The sequence below is a fragment of the Nicotiana sylvestris genome, chromosome 7, assembly GCF_000393655.2.
Source record: "Nicotiana sylvestris chromosome 7, ASM39365v2, whole genome shotgun sequence".
NCBI lineage: Eukaryota > Viridiplantae > Streptophyta > Magnoliopsida > Solanales > Solanaceae > Nicotiana > Nicotiana sylvestris.
In genome coordinates this window covers 36,817,808-36,842,341 of record NC_091063.1, presented here as the reverse complement: position 1 = coordinate 36,842,341, position 24,534 = coordinate 36,817,808, and the positions used below count along the sequence as shown (strand labels likewise).

Below are 24,534 nucleotides of genomic sequence, written 5' to 3'. Positions count from 1 at the left end.
AACCTCTGTTAAGAACAAGATTAGTTTCTCATAATTAAGAACAAGATTAGTTTCTTCACAACGAGCCAACACTCTATCAAGATTTTTCAAACATTCATCAAACGAGTCACCCACAACACTGAAGTTGTCCATGAACACTTCCAAAATATCTTCCACCATATCGGTGAAAATGGCCATCATACACCGCTGAAATGTAGCCGGTGCATTACATAACCCAAAAGGCATCCTATAAAAGGCAAAGGTGCAATATGGACAAGTGAAGGTTATCTGCTCCTGATCTTCCAGAGCAATCAAGATTTGGTTGTACCTAGACTACCCATCCAAGAAACAGTAGCACGCCTAGCAAGTCGGTCTAGCATCTGATCCAGAAAAGGCAATGGAAAGTGATCCTTGCAGGTCACTTTATTCAACTTGCGATAGTCATGTATACCCTCCACCCGGTGACAGTCCTTGTTGGAATCAACTCATTCTGCGAATTTATAACCATGGTCATTCCACCCTTCTTTGGCACACATTGCACCGGCGAAGTCCAAGAGCTATCAGAGATAGGGTACACAACCCCGACATCCAACCACTTGATCAACCTTTTTTCACAACTTCTTACATTGCCTCGTTCAACCTTCTTTGATGTTCCAAGGAGGGCTTTGCATCATCTTCCAGAATAATCTTGTGCATACACAATGTAGGGCATATCCCCCCGAATATTAGCTAAGGTCCATCCAATTGCCTTCTTCCACTTTTGGAGCACCGCCAATGTGGCATCAACCTATATGTTAGTTAGACAAGAGGAAAGAATAATTGGCAAAGTTGAACTAGGGCCGAAGAACTCATACCTGAGGTGTGGAGGCAACGACTTCAACTCCAACACCGGAGGTTCCTCCATTGAAGGTTTTGTTGGTAGAGTCTTCCGATTCTCAAGATCCAAAGAGAGTTTTCTAGGCTCATAAGAGTAAGAGTCCATTCCATGCAAAGCATTAACGTACTCCACTCGGCCTTCATCCGCATTTACATCAAGATTCAACAAAACTGCTTCTAGAGGGTCCTCCACATTGATCATTGCACTGGTATCATCAACTATCATTATCGTGACAAGGTCCACAAAAGAGCACGCTTCAGAACTATTGGGCTGCTTCATTGACTTGCACACATGAAGGTCCACTTTCTCATCACCCACCCGGAAGGTGACTTCCCTTGATTCCACATCAACTAAGGCCTTCCCAGTAGCAAGGAAAGGTCCTGCCAATATGATTGGAACCTTATAATCTACCTCACAATCAAGATCACAAAATCAGCTAGCAAGATAAATTTGTCCATCCGGACAAGGACATCATCAATAATACATAATGGTCTCTTCGTAGTTCTATCCGCCATTTGCAATCTCATGGATGTCGACCTCGGTTGCCTAATACCCAAAGTCTTAAAAACTGAGTAGGGCGTCAAGTTGATACTTGCCCCCAAATCACATAGATCTTTTGCAAAGTCCGTACTCCTAATGGTGCAAGGAATGGTGAAAGCACCGGGATCTTCTAGCTTCGGGGCCATTGAGTGCACTATTGCACTAACTTGGTGGGTCATCTTGATAGTTTCATAATCCATGGATCTTTTCTTTGTCACCAAGTCCTTCATGAATTTAGCATAACCCGGCATTTGCTCTAGAGCCTCCACCAAAGGCACATTAATGGATAAGCTCTTCATCATGTCAATAAACTTCTTAAACTGATTCTTATTTTTCTGCTTCGCGAGCCTTTGAGGATAAGGTGGAGGTGGACTTGGCAAAGGAGCCTTGGCTTTAGAAACAACCATTTCCGGCATGTCTATTACGTGTTCCCTAGATGGGTTCACATCATTTTGAGTTTCCACCTCGGCACCTTGGATATCAATCCTCACTTCCTCATTCATGTTCTCATCAATCACATTTTCAACCACCAAAGGAATCTCATCTCCTTGTAACTCAACTTTATCACTCAAAATTTCTTTTTGCTTAGATGCATGCACATCACTACCTTGTCCACTTCTTTTAGTTACCGGCATAACATGATTGTTCCCACCCTTTGGGTTAACTACCGTATCACTTGGTAGAGCCCCCTTAGGGCGAGTATTCAAGGATTGTGAGAATTTGCATCAGAATCCGCATTCTTTTTCATCATTTGTTCAAACATCATTTCAATTCTCCCCATTTCATTGTTGGAAGAACTAGGACCTTGGGATGGAAATAGAGGTGGATTGTTCGGTTGTTGATATATTGAGGACCTTTGAAAGCCTTGCCCCCGATTTCCTTGATTGCCATTGTTCCAACCACCCTGATTGTTGTTACTACCCCAGTTGTTGTTGTTGCCATTTCAATTACCCTGATTGTTCTAATTATTATTCTGATTGCCCCAATTGGAATTTTGGTTTTTGTTCCCCCAATTACTATTCCCTTGTTGTTGTTGATTGCCCCAATTGCCTTGGGGTCTTCACTGTTGCTGGTTGGAAGAATTGTCCCTTTAGCCCTGATCATTGTTCATATATTGCACTTCTTCATTTTGTCCATCGTAACCATCATCTTGGAATCCACCACAATCATTGTCATATTGATCTGAATTCCCTTGGTTCTATTGACCTCTTTGTCTTCTTTTGTTCACTAGCATGTTGACACCCTCCATACCATTTACTTGGTGCTGATTTTGAACCTGTTGTAACTGTGCCTTTGCTAGCTGGTTCATTGTTATTGTCAGCTCTGCTATTCCCTGCCCATGATCGTGTAGCTCTTTGTGCAAGTGAGTGACCGTGGGGTCACCCTGTGGAACATTGGCTCTACTTTTCCAAGTGGAGGACGTGTCAGTCATCTCATCAAGAATGTCACAAGCCTCATCATAGGACAACTTCATGAAATTACCCCCAGCCAGTTGGTTCACTATGCACTAATTTGTTGTGTCAATGCCCCGGTAGAATGTATGTTGTATCATTGCCTCAGTCATATCATTGTTAGGACATTCCTTTACCATGGTTTTGTATCTCTCCCATATCTCATGTAATGGTTCGGTGGGCTCCTACTTGAAAGCTAAGATCTCATCCATCAATGCTGCCATGTGCCCCGGCGAGAAAAATTTGCAATGAATTTATCCGCCAACTCATCCCAAGTAGTTATGGAATAGTTGGGAAGTCGCTCAAGCCAATCTAATGCCTTCCCTCTAAGTGAGAAAGGGAATAGTCTCAACCGAAGTGCATCTTCTGACACGTTAGTTTGCTTGCTCCCCCAACAAGTATCCATGAAACCCTTGAGATGTTTGTAAGCATTCTGATTGGGCGCACCCGTGAAATACCCTCGCTGCTCCAACAATGTCAGCATCATATTTGTAATTTGAAAATTGCCCGCCCGGATCCGGGGTGAGACAATTGCACTAGCATAGCCTTGGTTAGGAAGCACTCGAGCAGCCACTCTTGGAGGTGGCAGGGGAGGGTCTGGAATATTATCATCGGCCTGGTGGCCTCTCATTTGTCCTTAAGGTACAATAGGAACCTCATCATCAATATTGTCATCTACCTCCTCCCCCGGCGTAAGATCTCCAAGAGGTGCGTTGTTTGCTGCCATTTTGTACCTGAATATATGACACACACAGATTAGTAACGCATAAGGAAAGAAGAACAATACACAAAACTATTTAGATAGATAGCCAAAACCGTTCGCTCCCCGGCAACGGCGCCAAAAAGTGATCGGAGCCAACCCTATACCACTACAAAGTGGCGAGAGCGGTCGAAGCAACTTTTACCCGAGATGGTCGGGATCAAATCCACAGGGAGCTAGAAGTGGGAATTGGATTCCTATCTAAACTAGAGATGCGTAGTGCTCTTGATTACTCTTCCAATCATCTTTTGGTTGGTTGTTACCTCTAATATTTATGCTAATTATAAGCTAAATTAAACTAAAAATGATTGCTTGAAAGGTTTTCTAAATAGTAAAAGGGGCACAAGGGAAGTGACTTTCTCCTAGGTGAATACTTGACGGGATCTAAAGCCTAAGGCAGAGAAGTTATGTTGGGGATTGCGATATAGCCAATGCACGGAATTACTCACTCTATACCTCTCGGTAGCTTGAGTGACTTTGCCTTAATTGACTTTCTCAAGACCAATTGGGTGTCAAAATTGTGCAAGCAATATAGGCTCAAGTCGGGTATTACTATCTCTAGGTTTAACCTTTTAATTGGGGCTATCAATCTCTTGATTACACCCCAATTTCTTGTTGGACAGATTTTCCTAGATTCAAGCTCTCTTTCTCAAGAAGAACCCAAGTCAAATAGGCACAAATTAGTATTTGCAATCACTAATTCAACATGGAAAACACAAATCAGTCCAAATATCAACTACCCATAAACATCTAAGCCTTAAATCAAAAGACCCATCAAATACCCACATTAAGGTTGAGCCACAACCCTAGCTAATGGGTCTAGCTACTCATAATAATGAAAGAAAATAGAGAAATAGATAAAGAATAACCCATATGATTTAGTTACAAACTAAGATAAAGAAGATTTAGTGTTAATCTAGCTACAAATTACTCAAAATAGCCTAATACAACCGTTCACGTGCTCTGGTCATTCGCAGATTACAAAAGATGCCCTAAAAATGTGAAAAGAAAATATTTATACTAGGCCGAATTTTCTGGACATAAATACTCGTGACGAGGTAGTGCAGTCCGCACAAAATGCACCGCGAACGCAATGAGACTTCTTGGCTTAATTGATCATTCTCTGAATCTGGTCACCGCGGGCCGCATAAAATGCACCGCAGCCGCAGTGGCTTCTATGCGGTCTGCACAAAATGGCTTGCGGACCACGCTGGCTTCAACCTCCATTTTTCATAACTCTCTGAATCTCATCTCCGCGGACCGCACAAAATGAAGTGCGGTCGCGGTGAGGCTACTGCGGTCCGCATAAAATGGTTTGCGGGTGCAGTGCTTGAGTTACCAAAAACTGTACCTCTCTGAATCTCCTCACTGCGGACCGCACTAAATGGATTGCGGCCGCAGTGGATCTGTTTTAACTGTGCTTGGACTTGTACTGGTACTTGTGCATGTTTCACTCCTTTTTGAGCTGGTTTTGACTAATTATCATCTTTTTGATCAAACCCTGCAAACAAGTACAACATGTAAACCTTTGGGACTATTTTGTATACATTTTAATCAAAACTTAAGTAAAAAAAAGTGTAAAATGAACTAGAATCCCTAGTTATCACTTCCCCCTTTTCATATCCAGACCCCAAATCCTCAAACTCCCTCTCAAAATCCATAAATCTCACAAAAACCGAAACCCTAGCCTTCCATCTTTCCTCAAATTCGTGAGGATTGAGTCATCCCCTTCTCCCAACACATACATAGACGTAAAGAGCTAGACAAGGGCTATCATTTGGCATTTGTCTTAACCCGAAACTCCGGCGACCCCCCACTACCCACCGATGCTGCTTCTCCATCTTTCTTATTTCTTTTTCTACCAAAGGAACTTGTTTCCTTTTGGAAAGATGCCGGAATCTATTGGTTTAGTGTCTGCCAAAAAAACATGCGCCTCGGGGTCGGACAGCCACTACTTGGCATCCTCGACATCATCTCATTGCTCGATTCAACGTCAAATGTCCCGGAGTTTGGTATAAGCTCGCACCCTAATCCTTTCCCCCTTTTTCGTAATTTCAGTTTTTTCCCATTTAAGTTTAGATTTTAGTTTAATTTTCTATTTTCAATTAATTGTTAATCCGTGATCATTAGTTCATGTTTACTTTCATTAACATTCTTTAATGTTGGTCGTTGCTTAATATTTTCGAATCAGGTACTTAGTCGTTTGTTTAGGATTGCTATTAATCATTGTTCAATAGCTTATCAATGTTCATTTAAGTTGTATTTTGGGCACCGTTCCCTTAATTCAATTGCCCATTGTTAGTTCTCATTAATCGATTAGTTTTAGTTTAGTTCGTTCGGGTACTTAGTTCAATTGCAATTGAATTCATATCCTAACTTTGCATATTCATAGTTGGTTTGAGTATGAGTGTTTTTACTTGAATTTCAGTCATGTGTTGATAAAAGCTAAATACTTGAGTGTAATGTACATGTTTGTTGCCTTTTACTATTCGGAGTAGGTTTGAGGTACAAGTACCCTTACTTGTGTCTAACTTTAGTGAAAAAGGATAGTCATTTATCATGATTTTGGATAGATTTTTGGTGCAACTTTGAATCACTTTCAAGGCTGCCCTCTCCTATAAAGGGAGGGTCTTTATGTCACTTTAAAAAAGGGGGAACATCAGAGAAAGGGGGGGGAAGAGAGCCGTTGGAGCTTGCAAAATACTAAAGATTTTTTCCAGATAATTTCCTTTTAAGGTCTTGTTAGTTTGGAGGAAGTTGTATAGAAACAACTTCTATCTTTGTCTTTGATTTCAAGTTTCTGGGTTTCTGTTTGTTACGAGTTTGCTGCTATCTGCTCCAAATTGTTGTTATTTGTTTGTTGTAATTTTCGACACTCTTGTTGCGCTCATTAGATAGTGGATAACAAAGTTCATCGTTGTTGCCTCCTTTGCTATTTCTGCAGCCTAGGTAGTCTTCTAAACATTGTAATGTAGTTTTCATGATATGAATGGAATGAGGAAGACTTGATTGCTTGAAATCGTTTTAGTTTCTTCTGCCTCTTATTCTATCTTTTGGTTGTCTTCTGCCTCTTATTCTATCTCTTGGTTGTTGAAAATAAATGTTTAGAATTGCAAAATCTTTTATGTTTGGTTGTAAGTTGGTAATGAAGTAATAATTTTCTGCATGTAGTTGGGTCCTTATTTTTACATGTGATGTATGAGATTTAGAATTCATGTGTAAGCTCTATTTTTTAAGCTAAATTTGATTCTAATTTTAGTGATACTTAAAAAATGATATTCTAGTACTTGTTAAGTCCACATTTGCTAGAAAACTGTTCTATTAATTTAAAGATCATTTTTTCTCTGAAGGTATGAGGGTTTACATAGTGTTATTCTTGCTTGACTTTTCCATGACAATCTAGGTAATGTGGATTATGTTCTGTGGTTAATCACGCTTCCATATGTATTTGTACCTTATATCATTGGCAACTTTAATATGGTTTTTTTTATCATGTAAGGTCCACTATACTTTAGGCCTAATAAAGAATAATTTTGGCAAGCCTAATGTTGACAAAGTAAATAGAATACGCTAGTGCATTCTCTTAAAGTAATTTCAATTAGTTCTTACATTTTAGATTAGTCAAATAATTTCAATAAAATTAATTTTTTTATTGTTTAAATGAATAACTTAACTATTATTATTTTAAAAATAATTTAACGCTAAGCAACTAATAGGCGTGTTTTAACTTTTTTATTCACGGACTCACTTGCGTAGCGTGATATTTAACATTCAATAATTTAATTCAATAATCTCATATCCAATAGCTCTAGTTAATTTCTAATCCTTTTGTCATACTTGCGGATTCGCTTGCGTAGCGCAATTATGATAAATTAATAAATTTTGTCTCGATCACACATTCGCTTGCGTAGTGTGATTACGACAATTTAAGTTTTACTTAACACACCTTTTAATAAATGCGAGCAATAAAAGCGGATAGGTAAAACACGGAAACCAATAAGGCACAGTTTATCCAAAATTAATTCAGGCCAAGTTTAAGTCAATAAAGCGACCGTGCTACAACCACGGGCCTCGGGAAATGCCTTACACCTTCTCTCCGATCAATAGAATTTCTTACCCGGATTTTGTTTTCGCATACCAATAATAAAAGAGTCAAATCTTCCTTTGAATAGGGATTCAAATAAAAGGTGACTTGGAACACCTAAAAATCAATTCCAAGTGGCGACTTTGTACATAAAATAATCCCTACTCAAATTTGTTACTTAATTGAAAAAACTCTTTAACCCACAATCCGTTGCAACTTATATCTTTTTGTGGGGTAGAAAAGGGGTGTGACAATAAGTCAATCCAAACGGGCACTAGATTGTGTGGAATTGTTGTTTTTGTGTTGTAGGCATGTAACTCTGAAGAAAATGCCAACGCATGTACTAGGTACTGGTCTTGGATAGGCAAATTATAGTTACTAGAATCTAAACTATAGTTAGAGCCGTCAATATGGGCTTGGCCCGTTGGGCTAGCCTAGCCCAGTCCAGCCCGTGATTTAGCAGGGTTGTGCTAGAATTTTTGGAGCCCGTTTAAAAATGAGGCTTTTAAGCCCGACCCGAGTAAGCCTGTGGCCCGTGAGGCTTGACTGAGGCTAGGCCGGGCCGGGCCGTGGGGCGAATAAAATATTTATTTAAAATATATAAAAAATAAAAAGTATATTGTCTTTACAGATGGAAAGTCAGAATTAGATCTTTACTAAGAGAAACCAAAACTTGATCTTGAGAAGTTTCAAGAGATGATGTTGTCATGTATTGGAAGGACCATTCTAGAAAATATCCCGATCTTTCAATGATAGTGCGTGATGTACTTAACATTCTTATTACCATTGTACCATCGGAATCAACATTTAGCATTGGTGGCGTGTTCTTACAAAGTACAGAAGTTGCATTTATTATGAAAATGTCCAAACACTTGTTACTACTTGAAATTGGCTGCACAGGTTTTTCCGAACTCAAACTGGTAATATTTTTTTATGTGAATTTAAATATTATTAATTTTTAAAATTTAATTATTTTTAATATTTAACTAATTAATATTGCATATGAATTGTAGATGAAAGTGGAGATGTTAAGACAACCTTATCACAAGCGGATTCAAATGTGTTTGATGAAGATGATGTGTTGAATATCTCATAAGCATCATGAACGTTCTCTTGAATAGTTTGTTTTAAGTTTTGACTTTTAGTGAATGAAATATAGTCCTATCTTTTACTCTTTTTAGTATTTATTGTGATATATTGGAACAATATAAAAAGTTATTAAGTTTTGCCAATTTTTTCCAATAAGAAATTTTTTAACTTTTAAATAATTATCTTTTTTTAGGTCAGAACTTAAAAAAATATATAAAATTATATTTTCAAAAAAAATAATGGGCCGGCCCGTGGGGGCCCGTGGCCCACATAGGGGTGGGGTGGGCTGACCATTATAAGACCCAGCAAAATGGTGGGCTAGCCCAGTCCAGCCTGTCAATTGCTAAAGCCCACGTGGGTTGGGCTAGGCTAGTCCAGTCCGGCCCATACTGACAGCTCTAACTATAGTGCATTACGAAAATTTCTCATTATTTTTCACTAAATGACCAGTAATCACGTACAAAAGGTGATTCTCTAATTGGTTAATTGCTCTTTCCCCTTGGCGCAATGGCGAAGCCAATAATATAAAAATTTCTGACAAAGGGTGTTCAATAATTGTGACTCGAAGTTAGGTATCCATTTACTTTTATTTTAATTGAAAAATATTTTTCATTGAATTGAAACTTTCTATCCACTTTAGAGATCATTTCTCTGGCTTATCGTGGTTGATATACTAACTAAAGAAACTTTGCATTTACTGGGTAAATGTCGTACTTCTTTATTTGGTACAGCACTTGAAATCTTTTCAATACTATCCACAAATCACAATACTATGAATTTTTATTAGAAAGAGAGTTGATAACAACATCTAACGATTTATCTTTTTCTGATCAAAGGGTTAATAACAGTTTTCTTCGGGGGCCATATTTGGTAACATCCCCTCACATGACAGCACTAGTTACTCTTTGAATATTTGAACCGTTAATCTTTTTTTACCCTCAATTTTTCAAATATATAATAGTCCAGGGGTAGAGCTAGAAGCCAATTACGAGTTTAGTCACACCCAGTAATTTTTGGCTAAACTCTATATTTGTAATAAGAAATTTACTAAATGTATACAAAAATAAAATTCATAACTCGGTTGCTAATAACTTATTATGTCGTTGTCCTAGAATTTAAAACCCATAACATTCAAATTCCGACTCCGATCTTTGAGCATATGATAATCATATTTTTTCCACTAGCTAAAAAAGAAAAGAAAATAATGAAAATCATCCTTCTCCATGCTAATTGGAGTATCAAAAACAAATCCCTTTCTAATATTTCCCCCATAATTATGGAAGTTATATAAAATTAAGTGACAAAGCATATGTTAAATACGCCATAGACCTTTGTCCCCAGCGGTGCCTATAAAAACTACCAAATAATTTTAATGATACTATTACTTAATAAAGTATTCACTACTAAAGCAGGCTAAGCTAATTGACTAGCTAGAGTGAATATTTTCATGTGCAGCCAACAAACCTCACATGAGATTAATCACCTATACTTTATAAATTATAGATAGGAGGTAAACGTAGCCGCTAAAATAAAACGGGTATAATCGACTAATATCAAATTTGTAGATTTGTTATAAATAGAATTCTATTTAAGGTGAATGTCTATATTCTAGAGAGATTTTAGGGTTTATTACTTGGTGGCTAAGTCACTCTCTCCCTATAAATAGAGGGTTCTATTCCATTGTAATTCATCCCAAAATCAATAAGAGTTCTCTCTCCCTACTTTTCTTTGCAATACTCTTCTTCTTCTTTTATTGTTTTGTAGTAAGTCTCAAAGAAACTTATTCAGTTTTCAAAGTACACGCGAAAGCAGTTGATTATATTGAGACTATAATAAAGGAAAGATTTAATATCTTTTATTACTATAACTTGTAGCGGGATAATATGTATGTGAAGAGCTACCTGCTTTATTCTCCAGTTTGTACTACACAAATAAAAGAACACCACACTAAAGTGGACGTTTATTGATATAAAAACTCATATCATAATAAACTTGGTGTTTATCGATAATTGCACATGTCATGCTGTAAACCTGAACTTTATCAATATTGATAATTTATTCAGTTGACATAATTAGTTTGGCCATATCAATTTCAGTATGATGTGCAAAAATAATAGAGAATTCACATGGGTAAATATTAAAGAACTAGAAAGTTCTTTACGAATTCTCCTAGGTTGCTTGTTCTCATTAATTAGTAGACCAACTAAAATTGGGATTGAATCCCATGAATGCTGGAAGTATCAAAAGTGAATATGGGCTCATTCACCTGCCATGTATACCACATAAGATGCATCTATGAGATGGTTACATGTGCGATTATTATTAACCCGCAATTTGGTGTTTGCGAGGTAATTTGCTCAATAATTTAATTTAGAGCATAATTTCCAGATTTTCTATCCAAGATAGTTTATCTTGATAAGTTGGGTTACATCACAGTTGGTTTAGCAAAATGATTTATTGAGTGCCTCCACTTAATAGCTAAAATATTACTTATGAGAACGAAGTTATCTATATCAGTTTGATATAGGTCATATACGAAAGTATATTACATTCTCCCCTCACAAGTGGTTTGGGGTCAGGAACCAAATAATTCCATCTTGTTATTATTTTTGTGCGCTATATATATTGATTAACACCATAACGCACAAAGATGAGTTCCCAAAATTGAGGGAAAACGTTAGTTTTTCTAACATGAGGGGGAGACAAGATACAACAGTTGAGAAAAAAGTTACATGGAATGAATTATTATTTATACATATAGATCCTTGAATAAGATAATATGAACTTGAAGTTCATAAATAGATAATGCATCTGCAATATATTGCAAAGCATGCCAGACGCATTTGCTGACCCAAAGAAAGTAACTATATTCTTATTGCAAATGCTCATATTAAGTCCTAGAAGGACAAAGTCTATGGTACGCTTAAAGCGTATAGACAAATCGGTTTCAAATAGAACTTCTTGATAAAGAAGATGAGCAAATGATCAAAATGATCATAATAAAGGAGGCAAGTGATCTAGAAGATCACATGACATAACACTTCATAAAGTCTCATGAGAGATTCAGGTACCTGAATATATGAATGAAGAGATTTTTATGTTATGTCTTTATGAAAAAATATTGGAACAAATACTTGAAAGTATAAAGTCAATGGTATGTGCAATCAGTTTTCGATATCTTATATGTCTAGCATGACATAAAAACTTGATATGCATCTAAAGTTTATTATATGGCTTATATGACTTAACTTATATGACAATCCTTGAAGGATTTAAATCGCTTGAAGCATATACAATTCTTGGTCCCGAAGTACCGTATGATAAGTGTAATTTGTGCACATATGTATCTTGCTATAACTATAAGCATGATAATGTGATAGCGAGAATACCTCTATGGAGATATTGAAGAGCCATTCCAAGATATTTATGAAGACATTATATATGTATCACGAATGATAATTTCAAGGTGCAAAATATATTCATTCAAGTTAATATGGCTGATTTGTTTATCAAATCTCTACCAACGATCTCTTGAAGATGGTGCACAAGATTGGAATGTGAAGACTCAAGGATGTAAATGATACACTCATCAGGGGGAGTTAATGCGCGTTGCACTCTTTTTCCCTTACAAGGTTTTGTCCCACTGGGTTTTCCTTGCAAGGTTTTTAACGAGGCAACCAAAAGGCGTATTGTTAGATATGTGTACTCTTTTTCCTTCTCTAGAATTTTTTTCCCATTGGGTTTTATTTAGTTAAGGTTTTAACGAGGCACATTATCTGTTGAATAGACATTCAAGGGGGAGTGTTATAAATAGAATTCTATTTAAGGTGAATGTCTATATTCTATAGAGATTCTAGGGTTTATTACTTGGTGGCTAAGTCACTCTCTCCCTATAAATAGAGGGTTCTATTCCATTGTAATTCATCCCAAAATCAATAAGAGTTTTATCTCCCTACTTTTCTCTGCAATACTCTTCTTCTTCTTTTATTATTTCATAACAAGATTCAGTTTGTTGGTAGCATCCCCAACAAAAATAAAATATGAAAAACAATTTAGAGGAACTTTTAAAAAGTATACATGACCCCTTTATTTACTTATATTTGATCAGAAGATGAATCCTTAATGATTTGGAACTTCCTCAGGGTGAGAAAGAAGGTTGCATTCAGATTAGTATGTCACACATAATTCCTATGAGGTAGCATTTTCAAAATTTTAAAAATATTTCATGCAACCTAAGAACTACTAATATATTTTTTTTTTTTTTTTTTGGAAAAATAGCCTTACAGAAAATTAATATTTGCTAGAGTTATTATGAATATCTAATATTTTTAATATACGTTCTTAACAAAATAAGTACTATTTGTTATTTTTAGTTCAGGTATTGCTAATTCTCATTCTTATCCCACCTTATATCTCGTATTGGTAACCAAACAAAGTAGTATTAGCTATATTAAATTGTAGAGAGAGTATAATTCTCTTTGTACACCCGACCAAACGGGCTAGTTACATAAATTAATATAGGAAGAACTGGCGAGTTGGAAAGAAAAAAGAACTACGATGATAACAAATATAATCATTATCCATTTACTAATCCTATATATGTATATGTACCAATATATAAGCACCACTGCTTGTAAAACATTAAAATAAAGTATACGTACGTTATGCAGCTGATTCCATTTTTTTCTAAATTAACAACTACTATATATTCTAAATTTATAAGTAGTTCTTAATATGCCACAGATATGCCAATAATTATAGATATAAACACATTAAATTTTAAAACAAACAGCTTAATATTAATCAATTCACATAAATCATTAGCAAACAGGATTTGAGTCTTTTCGCCATCATTGGACTATAAAATTAGAGTTGTTCATTAAACACTACAAGCTGGCATCAACGACATCACTAAATAAATCTTTGAATATACAGGTAATTACATCAATGGAACAAAGATTTCCATCGGATTCTAATTAAAGGAAAAAGTTATATTATGCATCCTACTATAAGTTAGGGCCCACATTGGTAAAAATTACTCCGTATTTATACCAAAACCAAACAATTTAATTTCAGGAGTAGAAATGAAAGTGAAAATACGAATTACTAGTTACCATAGTTAAGTAATAAATATATATAAAATTTAACTCTTTTTACTTTCATTGACTTGATGCAAATATAAGTTAGGTGTAAATTTTTACTGGCCACATTATATATGTGTGTGTACTGAAGTAAAATAGTTACATAAAAAGTTTAGCATTATTAACAGACTTGGTCATTGCATGCACGAATCCAAAAATCAAAATGGGAGGCCAACTATATCAAAGCTGGACTTTTTCGCTAGTTATTCAATGTATACTTCCATTTCAAATATTCAAAAAAGTTTATCAAAGTTGAGATTGAAACGAAAAGTCACACGACAAACAAGTCAATTAGTTTTAAATTAGCTTCAATCCCAAATTAATTGAGGTAGTTATAAGATTTGTGTGTTGATTAAAACTATATGTTATTTAAGTGTGGATTCAGTAATTTTAAATCCATTGCTTTGTCAAAGATATTATTCGTGGCTAATTAATGAGTCTGCATGTGCAAGGCGTCAATGTCGCCAAGTCAACCATTAGATTAGGTTTTTGACTTTCAGGAAATTAAATATCATAGTTAAGTTGCAGAAATGTTAGTTAGGTCATGACTTTTATTATTAGGCAATATAATTACAAGCTTAATAAGCGTATTTTAAGCTTTGTAGTCATTTCATTTAAATTAGTGAAAGCGAAGTAATAAAAACTATCATCTTCTTTTTTATCCATCTAGCTGGATTTGAGTTTGTTAGATTGTTGAAGAAAACTGTTTGTACTTAACCAGTGTTCAAGATCACTTCATAGAAGCATTGAAGTAAGAAAATTTGAAGATAAACGATTTAATTAAACTGCTGAATTCCCTTGATTGACGTTTTCTGTGTAGTTTGCATAAATTAATTTAGAAAACATATTCAAGTGTGACATTATAGTGTTTTTTTAATCCCCTGCCTAAAAATTGTCCCAACAATACTGCTGGTATAGAAATTAAAAGATAGTCTGAAAAAGACAATTTCTACGTTCAGGTGTTAAAGTTTGGCTAAAAGGGAATCGGAGGGTGATGAGCTTACGCACTGAAGTTTAATCTTGAAAACATAGCACAGCAGCAAGATCAAGTACTCCAAGCTGCAGCAAAGCAAGTAGAGTTAGCTTGAAACTGGGTTACAGACAGCCAGAGAATCAGAAAGAAGAATAAAGTTACGTTACGTTTGTGTAAACAATTTACTACTATATGATACAGTGGGTAATGACTTATAAATAGTGTGTGTAAAGCTTGGATTTTAGAACCAGAAAGTCATTAATTCGAACCGTGAAAAAAGTCTCTTGCATAAATACGATTGTGTACAATAGACTCATGTAATCCGACCCTTCCTTGGAGCTTAATGCACCAGGCTGCTTTTTCTCTGCCAGCAGACTTCTTTTAATAGCACTAAAAATTTTGCAGCTCATGAACATCATGATTTGAGTTGATGTGCTAGAGGAGCATTAAATTGTAAACACAACTGAACAATAAGCAGCTTCAGTAATGAGAGTCTCTGCTTCTGGTTAATGCAGCTTTCATGATTTATCAAGTGGAAGCAGCAAAAGAATATGTAGGGGAAGAAAATGACGGCCCCCTGCACGCGCCTTTTTGTCTTTTAAGCCCATATATAATAACTTGTACTAGTAATACAGACAACCTCCCAACATGACAACTTGATTCTCTTTATAGTATTAAAGTTGCTTTGGTACATTTAAAATACTACTATCTCTGCGAGTGGGCTGATGGAATAGGGTGTTATTATTGGTAGTCTGCAACAGAAGGATGCCCTTATGAACAACAGTAGATACTAGATAGTGAGAAAAAAAAGAACATATAATAAATGAAAAATTAATTATTGTTTATGTCATAAAGAATAGTCAAATGTTGGTTAATTACTATATTTCACCTCCAGAAATGCCTTATCAAACATATACAGTCGAGTCCTTCGGGATGGTCCAGTTGGTTTGGAGGGCGGTGATTCATACAAATAATCTGGGATCGATCCCTCCTCAATGCCTTCTGGGTCGAGTCTGTCGCACATGGTTTGCCTAGTGCGATTTACATCTCCTGTGTGGTTTGCAGGTTATTACACAGTGGGGGATTTATCCAGTGCGCACAAAGTTCTCACCCGAAGGGCAGAGGCTGTTGTGGCTGCATGTTTCTCTAGGGTTCCAAAAAAAAAACATATACAGTCAAACCTTTCTAGAACGACACTCTTTACAACAACAACAACAATAACAACAACAACAACAACAACCCAGTAAAATCTCACTAGTAGAGTCTAGGGAGGGTAGAGTGTAAGCAGATTTTACCCCTACCTGAAGGAGTAGAGTGGCTATTTCCGAAAGACCCTCGGCTCAAGAAAATAAAAAGACAAAAGGAGAAAATATTAGTATCACCACAGAAATCATAGGAAAAATAGTAACAACATGAAATCCAGAAGAAAGATGCAAAGCAAAAGTGATAGCTAGTAAATACGTCCTTCACAGAAAAGCGAAATAGTAAGACACAATATTGTCACTAGCTATCTTAGACAAAAACCCTACCAGACTTGTCTCACAAAGGTACGAAGTAAGGCAAGACTCAATACCTTCTAACCTACAACCCTAATACTCGACCTTCATATCTTCCTATCAAGTGTCATGTCCTCGAAAATCTGAAGCATCGCCATATCCTGCCTGATCATCTCTCCCCAATACTTCTTAGGCCGCCCTCAACCTCTTCTCGTGCCCTCCACAACCAGCCGCTCACACCTCCTTACCGGAACATTTGGGCTTCTCCTCTGAACATGCTCGAACTATCTAAGCCTCGTTTCCCGCATCTTGTCATCAATGGGAGCTACATGCACATTCTACCGAATATCATCATTCCTAATCTTATCCATCCTAGTGTGCCCGCACATCTACCTCAACATCCTCATTTCTGCTACTTTCATCTTCTGGATATGTGAGTTCTTAACAGGCCAATACTCAGCCACATACATCATGGCCGGTCTAACCACCGCTTTATAGAACTTACCTTTGCATATCGGTGGCACTCTCTTGTCACATAGGACTCTAGATGCTAACCTTCACTTTATCCATCCTACCCCAATACGGTGTGTTACATCCTCGTCGATCTCTCTTCCCTCTGGATGATCGACCCAAGGTACTTTCCTCTACTTGGGATAACCTATAACAACACCCTTTGTCCGAAAAAATTATGACTACTATAGAGAAATGATGTTATACATAACATATAATATAACATAATGTGAAAAGTCAATTTCAAAGAAAACTTGACCGTTATAGTGAAATATTATTATAAATGATGATTGTTATAGAAAAGTGTGACAATAACGTATAACTAATGATGTACTCAGAATTTAAGCTTTGTGATCATGAATTGAAGAGTGAGTTAAGAATTTTACCAAATTTTAGATTGGCCATTGTGTAAAAAGGGGATGTTCTCTTTGCGGGTGCTCCTAAAGCAAGGAGGAAAATATAGTTTCTTTAATTAGTGAAAGAGAAGGAGAAAAAGTGAAGAGCAAATAAATACAAGAATGTGAAATGCTAAAATGAGATAGCTTTAGCACCATCCTAAAAAAGGGCATCAATACGCAAGAGCACTTTAAGGTGAAATGCTGATATATACACTCCACCTACTTGCCTACTTTTATTATTAGCATTTAGCAGCAGCTGTCCATATATATACTACTCCACTCTTATATACAGTAATGGCTAGCAAATAGCTAACCACATTGCCTATGGAAATAATAGTCGGCTTATTTCCGTTGGAAAAGGGAAAACAGAGTCACATGGCCATTTGAGGACCTTTTGCTATGCAATTATGAACTTTTCCCGTGTCTCATTTTTATCCCTCATCACATATGGAAGGATTAAAATAGCCGGTCAGCTTCGATGTTTACTTTTTCTATTCGGTATATATAGATTATACACACGTTAAACATGAATTTTATATATATTATATATCTACCAGCTATTTTTAGTTTAAGAAATTCGGTAAGCTGCTATTTGAGTTAATTCTTCTTAAAAACAAATGGCAGACTCTATCTCTCATTTGTGTTTAACATTTTCTATCATTTTTTTCCTATTCACTTTATGGGAACTTCATTACGTAAAGGAAACTATGTATTTTAGTACACTTGAATTAGGACTAGAAGTAGATATACTTTGCGTTAGAGTCAAGCTAAGAGTTTTACATTGTGCCTCTATATATAAGTTAATTTGGTGGATTGTGAATTTGCAAAAAAAAATGGTGTTTATGAGTTATCTTCAAATATTAAAGCAAGAGTCGTGAAAGAATCTTTTTCCCTTAAAAAACAAAACTAAATCCAAATAGGAGTCTGGTGTATAAGGCATACAAACTCTTGAATTTTCGTCGCCAATGATGGTTCCAAAAACAGACCTACGAGTCGCTATACTATTACGAGGCTCAGCATGCACACCAACAATAATTAAAGCTTTGATTAGAAATAAAATGAAGACGCAAGGTCTACTGTTTTTCTTTTTCGAACCTGTTGAGAGATACTTTTTTAGCCGAAATTTTATCGGAAATAATATTTCTATCTTTTTGAGATGGTGTAAGATGTGCGTATTCACTACCCTCCCAGACAAATATATGTTATTGTTGTATATTGAAGCGGGCACCACCTCCCATTGCATCCCATGCTATTCCCCCATTTCTCCACCATCATCATACTCTTTTGTTTTCTCCCCTAGGTTTTGTCATAAGATTTTTCATCCAAATCATGACTCCGAGAAAGGCAAAATAAAGACGAATCCAGAATTTAAATTCAATACATTGAGAATAAATATGATCCAAAGAAGTCCGCCGATTAAATTCACAAAAGTCGCCTTAAATCTATGTTATAGAAATAATAAAGTAGATAGAAGTTGTCTTAAATCCATCTTTAGCTAAAGTGGGGTCCTCGTCCTACATTGAATAGAAGTGATGGCGTTGGCTTCACTGTTAAATCAGTAAAAGCTAAAAGCCTCCATGAGAACAGTGCCTAAACTGCTAAGCAGAGGTTAAAATATTGGACAAGTACACTTTTCAAAAACCTCGTCCTCTTCCCATGTGAAGTTTCAATCTTCTTCCCCAAAAACACCATCTCTCTCACTTTTCAAAATAAATATGATAACTCGCTATCCTATACTATGTTATAAAATATGCAGAAACTGTATACTGATGTATTTGTAAGGCCAAATTATGAAATTAGCAGTACTTATATGATAAGTCTGTACTCTCAAATTCAATCACGACATTTGTCTAAACCAAACAAAAACCATAACCCCCACAAAAGCCTCATCTTATTAGAGGACTCGTTGTCTCTCTCTTAAGGGCTCCCACCCACCCCCTTAATTCCAAACCCCCCCCCCCACCCCCTCCTCGTAAACCAGTATTCTCTCTATAAAAAGCCCTAAAGTTCCTCCTTTTCAACGCTTTTCCAACCAGATCTCTTGGACTGACTCCTTGGAGATGCGTGCTGTGCTCGCTCAGGCCATTTCTCTCATCTGATAACCCCCTCTCCTCCTTCTGGGTTCTTCTTCTCTCTCTCTCTCTCTGCAAATGCATTTGCAGTCTTAAAAATCTTTATATCTATCTTGCATCGACACACACGCACACACACAGAGAGCGATAGAGAAAGAGAAGCATACGCATATATATGGCAAGTGGGTGATGTGATATACCCATTTGTTGTATTCGATTCTCTTTTGGTTTCTTATAGGTAAAAGTTGCGATTTTTATGCGAAACGCTTTCTGGGTGCGTTTCTAAAAACCTCTTTTTTGTTTTGTTTATGGTTTGCGATAACAGAGAACACAACTAGGCGCATCGATCAATGGAGAATGGTGGAGAGAGTAACGGCGTCACGTTGTTCACGGAAGAAGAGTTGCGAGAGATAAGCGGAGTAAAGAGAGGGGATGATTACGTGGAGGTGATGTGTGGGTGCACCAGCCACCGCTATGGTGATGCTGTTGCTAGGCTTAGGGTTTTCTCTTCTGGTGAACTTGCAATCTCCTGTGAATGCACCCCTGGCTGCCAAGAAGGTTTGCCTTAATTGCATGTTATGCGAGTGTGTGTGTGTGCGTGGACTCTGTGTTGCGCTTTACGATAAGATGTTGTTTATGCGTTTAAGGTTTTGAGCCATTGTGCTTTCTATATAAGATTTTATCTGTATGTTAATTTGCCTCAGAGAGAACAACTTCTTTCTGATATAGTACTAAGGTATGACTGATAAGCATATTAACAAAGCTAGAGATACTAGCCTGCATTGCCTGCTTTATACTATGTGATAATGTTCTATTAATGGTTTAGTTGCTAAAGGTCTGACCTTTGATGCAGAGTTCTACTTATAGAGGCGAACTTTTGCTAAACCAACACTCTTCAAAGCCTGTTCTTTCTGGTTGAATAACTCACTGGTTCCACCATGTCGAAAACTTTGTCATGGAAACTTTTTAATACAATCAAATCTTAATGTATAATGTATGTTCATGGGAGCTTATCCAGGGAATAGTGCAATGTTTTGGTTGAATACATGGCTGTAATATGTGCATAGTTGTCAGAGGATATATCTCTCCTTTTTATCATTCACTATGTATCTTCTTGGTTTCCTCTTTTCTTTATTACAATCATAAGCCACAAAGAATCATTTATGTACTTGATAAGTAAAATTCCACAATACAAGAATGATTTGATAAAGTACATTTTTAAGTCCTACGCTGGTACTTGTGTACTTAACAAGAGGCTCTTTCTCTATCTGGAATCTGGATAGTCAGCTTCTTAGCTGTTGTTATACTTCTTGTATGTGCTAGTGCTAGACAGGAAAGTGCATTCTATAACACGTTCACTTTCTTTACCCAGATTCTAATTTGTTTTTCATGTGTGCATAAAATTTGAGTTTGCCTCCTACATCATTTGCTTTCTCATCTCCAATTGCTAGTTTTGTTTTCTGATTTTGTCCATCTCTGGCTAAAAATGAGTGGAGAACTGAATGTGTTATGTGGAATTGTATAAATATATCCTCTCTTTTTAATTGATGAAAAAGATAATTATCCACTTATTCTGTTCGTTTATGTTATTTGATAGTCTTGTTGTGCACTGTGCTTCTATTAAGAGTTGATGTTTTGTGATCAGACAAGCTGACTCCAGCTGCATTTGAGAAGCATTCTGGAAGAGAAACTGCAAGGAAATGGAAGAATAATATATGGATCATTCTCAATGGTGAGAAAGTTCCTGTGGTAAAGACTCCACTGCTCAAATATTATAACAAGTCTTCAAAGCATGCTAATGGGTCACATAGATCTCAAAATGGAAAAGTGCATCGCGATGAGTTTTTAAGATGCACTGAGTGTAAGAAAGAGCGCAGGTTCCGTCTCCGCTCAAAGGAAGAATGCCGAATTTACCATGATGCTTTGGCGAATATGCATTGGAAGTGCTCTGATATTCCTTATGACAAGTATGTTCATCTAATTCAAGTTTGTTTATTTAATACTAGTTGATTGGATTCTTTTATTCCTCCTTTTCTAGACTTACCACCCTCTTATACATTCATGCTGCGGGTTGATTTCTCCTTAAGAGACAAAATCTTTAGCTCAAAGTTACACTATGAATGGTTGCAGAAGTCATGGAATGGGAAAATAATTGCGGTTTGTTTGTCTTGGAAGTCTTTAGCTAATCCTGCGGGTTCTTACCCTTTTTTTGTGAGATCTGTATCTGATTTTCATTCCTATTTCATTTACTTGATGATTCCTTTTGGTCCAGCTTCATGATATACCAGGAAGTATGCCTTTATTACTGTATCATATCCACTCTAGTTCTACCCCCTCCCCCTCCAAAAAAAATAAAGAAAGAAAGAAAAGAATGTTGGCAATAGGAGGAAAGTTATGAAAGATCTAAGGTCGAATGTGCACTTGATAACCTTTTATGTCAAACAGAAGGGAAGGGCAGGCACCCTTACCCGGAAGTCTTGTTTTTAAGCAATCGTCTCGTCCTATAGGTCCTGGACATTGGCATTTTGCATGTTGAGGAGGATTTAAAGAAATTTTTGATCTTAATCCTTGCAAACCATCATTAGCGCAGTACTTTAGCTATCTGACTGTTTTTAGGTGTAAGACAAAGTAGCTTGCTTTAAGTTTTATTGTTCTAATTGAGTGCCTCCAATTGGCAAGAAGCTCAATTGATTTCAAGCTAAAATAATTGGACTGCAGCTCTTCTAATTTTGTTTTGGAAGTTTGGGATTACTCAGTCCAATATAGCATTTTGTATTTGCATATAAAAATATATATTTGAAGTGAAGACCTTTTTCACCCTCTAAGCCCTAAGTATTCCTGGATCAATAGCATACAAGTATCGTGAGGGAGAGGCGAAACAACTTTATTTAGGGAGAAGAACCTGCTTGAATTAGCTAAAGTCTTCCAAGAATGTATAGGTGTATGATATCATACATACATCGGAACGTCTTTCCTATTTGAATCACAGATATTACTGCTTTAAAATAAGTGTCAATTTCTTTTACAGAAGTAGCATCTCTCAAAGATTTCCATTATTTTCTCCTAATCATACGCCTATGGGGTCTTTGCTTATGGTCAGAACCTGCTTGTCTAGTTTAGAGGGCTCTTTGTTTTGTTAGATTTTGGAAGTCAAGCGACTTATTCTTGAGAGAAATAACTGTTTCTTGTGGGAATTGGAATCTTATAATGCCATCCAAGAATTGAGTCAGAATATGAGGCATTAATGAATCTGTTGTTGATGTCATTGTAAGGTTTGCATCGATGAGCCCTCCTCCACTCTGTTGGATCTGAAATACTGTGGTTCCAAGTGAATATAGAAGAGTGTATTTGATGCATGCCTCATCTTATTAGTTGGTTGAATGCCAAGTGATGTAGAAGAGTTTGCTGATGCATATCTTATTAGGTGGTAGGAAGCTTTTATGATGTGCATTCAATTTTTCTGTTACCAAAATGTGCTTGTAGATTGGCAACTTAATTTTATCATTTCCTTTGCTTCTGTTACCAAAAGGTAGGAAGTGATAATATTGTTCTTCCAAAATATCAAAATGTCTTATTGGTCAATGATTTTAATTTATTGACTCATTTGAATGCTGGCTTTTTCTGTGTTGCAGAGTTTCATGTGATGACGAAGAAGAACGAGCAAGCCGTAGGGTGTACAGAGGATGTTCTCGTTCTCCATCATGTAAAGGTTGCACCTCCTGTGTTTGTTTTGGGTGCCAAGTATGCCGTTTTTCGGACTGCACTTGCCAGACTTGCAGTGATTTCACAAGTAATGCAAAAGCCTGATTATTCTATATCTTCTCTTATGTTTTCCCCATTATTCCAACCCTTGCAAATGTTCACAGCATGTTTTTGCTGACATAACTAATTATAAACCCAAATTTTCCCTGCTCCATTTACAATCAAAGGCTTTCTCTTTATATATATGTTCGTTGGTGCCATATAGTATTACTCTGCTTAGTAGATGGAGTATCAATTAATTTTGGGAATTCTCGGGTATTAATAGGAATATGATTTGATTTAAAAAGCAGCTGCATTTCATGCTATTCTAGAGAGTAAGTAAGTTTTGGTAAGGTACAAAAGTTACTTGCTCTAAAAATAAGTTATTTTTTCTTGTCTTTGATTGCTAAAAAATATTTTCTAATGACCTCACTTTAGACATTAACTATCAATTTTTACATCCAAATTTTCATTAGAACACTAGTCGATTTGTTAAAATTATCATTAGACATTAATGAATATATTTTACAATCTAACTAAATGTTGGAAAACAAGGGGTATTATCATTTTTAGCTCGCGCCAGAATTGTTTATACTCGGTAGCCGAAAGTGTATAAAATTTGTATAATTTTTGTATATAACATACAAAAATATTTTTTTCGGTTATTTTAAGAGCGGCTATACAGTGTCATTTTATCAAAACAATTCTTAGGAACTTATTTTTAAGAAGAGAAGTCATTTATAAAAATAAAAATAAAAAATTCCAGAAAACTCTTTCCCTCGTATCAAACGCAGTAGGTAAGAGAATATCTCTAAATTGGGAAATCGCCTTACTGAAGCTGGTGTTACATATGTGAGGTTCGTTAACTGGATTCTTCATTTTTTGACAGCAAATGGGACAATGCAAATCAACAAAGTGTTCTTTCTGCTTATTTTATTTTGACGACTCCAAAACTAGTTAGAGCATAGAGCATTAGATTAATAGAGTAATAGAATATTGTGTCTGCTGATTAAACAAAAAATAAACATCTTATCTTTGCTAAAAGTCATAAAAGTATTTCCAAAAAGATGCCTCCCACCACCCAAATTTCCTTTTCTGTTAATGCGTTACAAAGAGCCCCCAATTAATTTAATTATGCCATGTAGAAGTAGAATTTGTGTGTCGATGTAACATCAAATACACGTTCTTTATTGCAAAGTCTCAATCTTTCTCCATGAAAGCACAAAGTCTCAACGGCGTCACTGATTGAAAATGCAAAAGCTTAAAAAGTTTAGTACTTTTGTGGCAGGCAAAGTAGAACGTCAGTGAATAAGAAGCACATATACGTGCCAAAAACTACGAGAAAGTGTTTTTAAAGGACCATGTACCCACTGCCACGTCTTCGCCAACTAGACCGATTCCAAGTAAAAGAAAAAAAAGTTAA

General features: G+C 36.3%; 1 protein-coding gene across 2 annotated transcripts; it reads left to right on the top strand.

The window, feature by feature from the left end:
* The first annotated feature begins 19,196 nt into the window (after positions 1-19,196).
* Positions 19,197-23,315, top strand: LOC104242663 (protein ULTRAPETALA 1-like). 2 transcript variants are annotated; one of them, XM_009797729.2, is made up of 4 exons: positions 19,197-19,419; positions 19,696-19,928; positions 21,016-21,337; positions 23,003-23,315. In XM_009797729.2, exons 2-4 carry the CDS (start codon positions 19,721-19,723, stop codon positions 23,175-23,177), a joined length of 705 nt encoding a protein of 234 aa, XP_009796031.1. In that variant the 5' UTR covers positions 19,197-19,419; positions 19,696-19,720; the 3' UTR covers positions 23,178-23,315. The 2 variants fall into 2 exon arrangements, with proteins under 2 accessions (XP_009796031.1, XP_009796032.1); XM_009797730.2 differs by having other exon boundaries at positions 19,321-19,608.
* Positions 23,316-24,534: the final 1,219 nt, after the last annotated feature.

Coding starts and splice junctions, on each gene's coding strand:
- LOC104242663 (XM_009797729.2), top strand. CDS start 19,721: ATGGAGAATGGTGGAGAGAGTAACGGCGTCACGTTGTTCACGGAAGAA. Junction 19,929..21,015: donor CACCCCTGGCTGCCAAGAAG/GTTTGCCTTAAT, acceptor TTTTGTGATCAG/ACAAGCTGACTCCAGCTGCA. Junction 21,338..23,002: donor TCTGATATTCCTTATGACAA/GTATGTTCATCT, acceptor TCTGTGTTGCAG/AGTTTCATGTGATGACGAAG.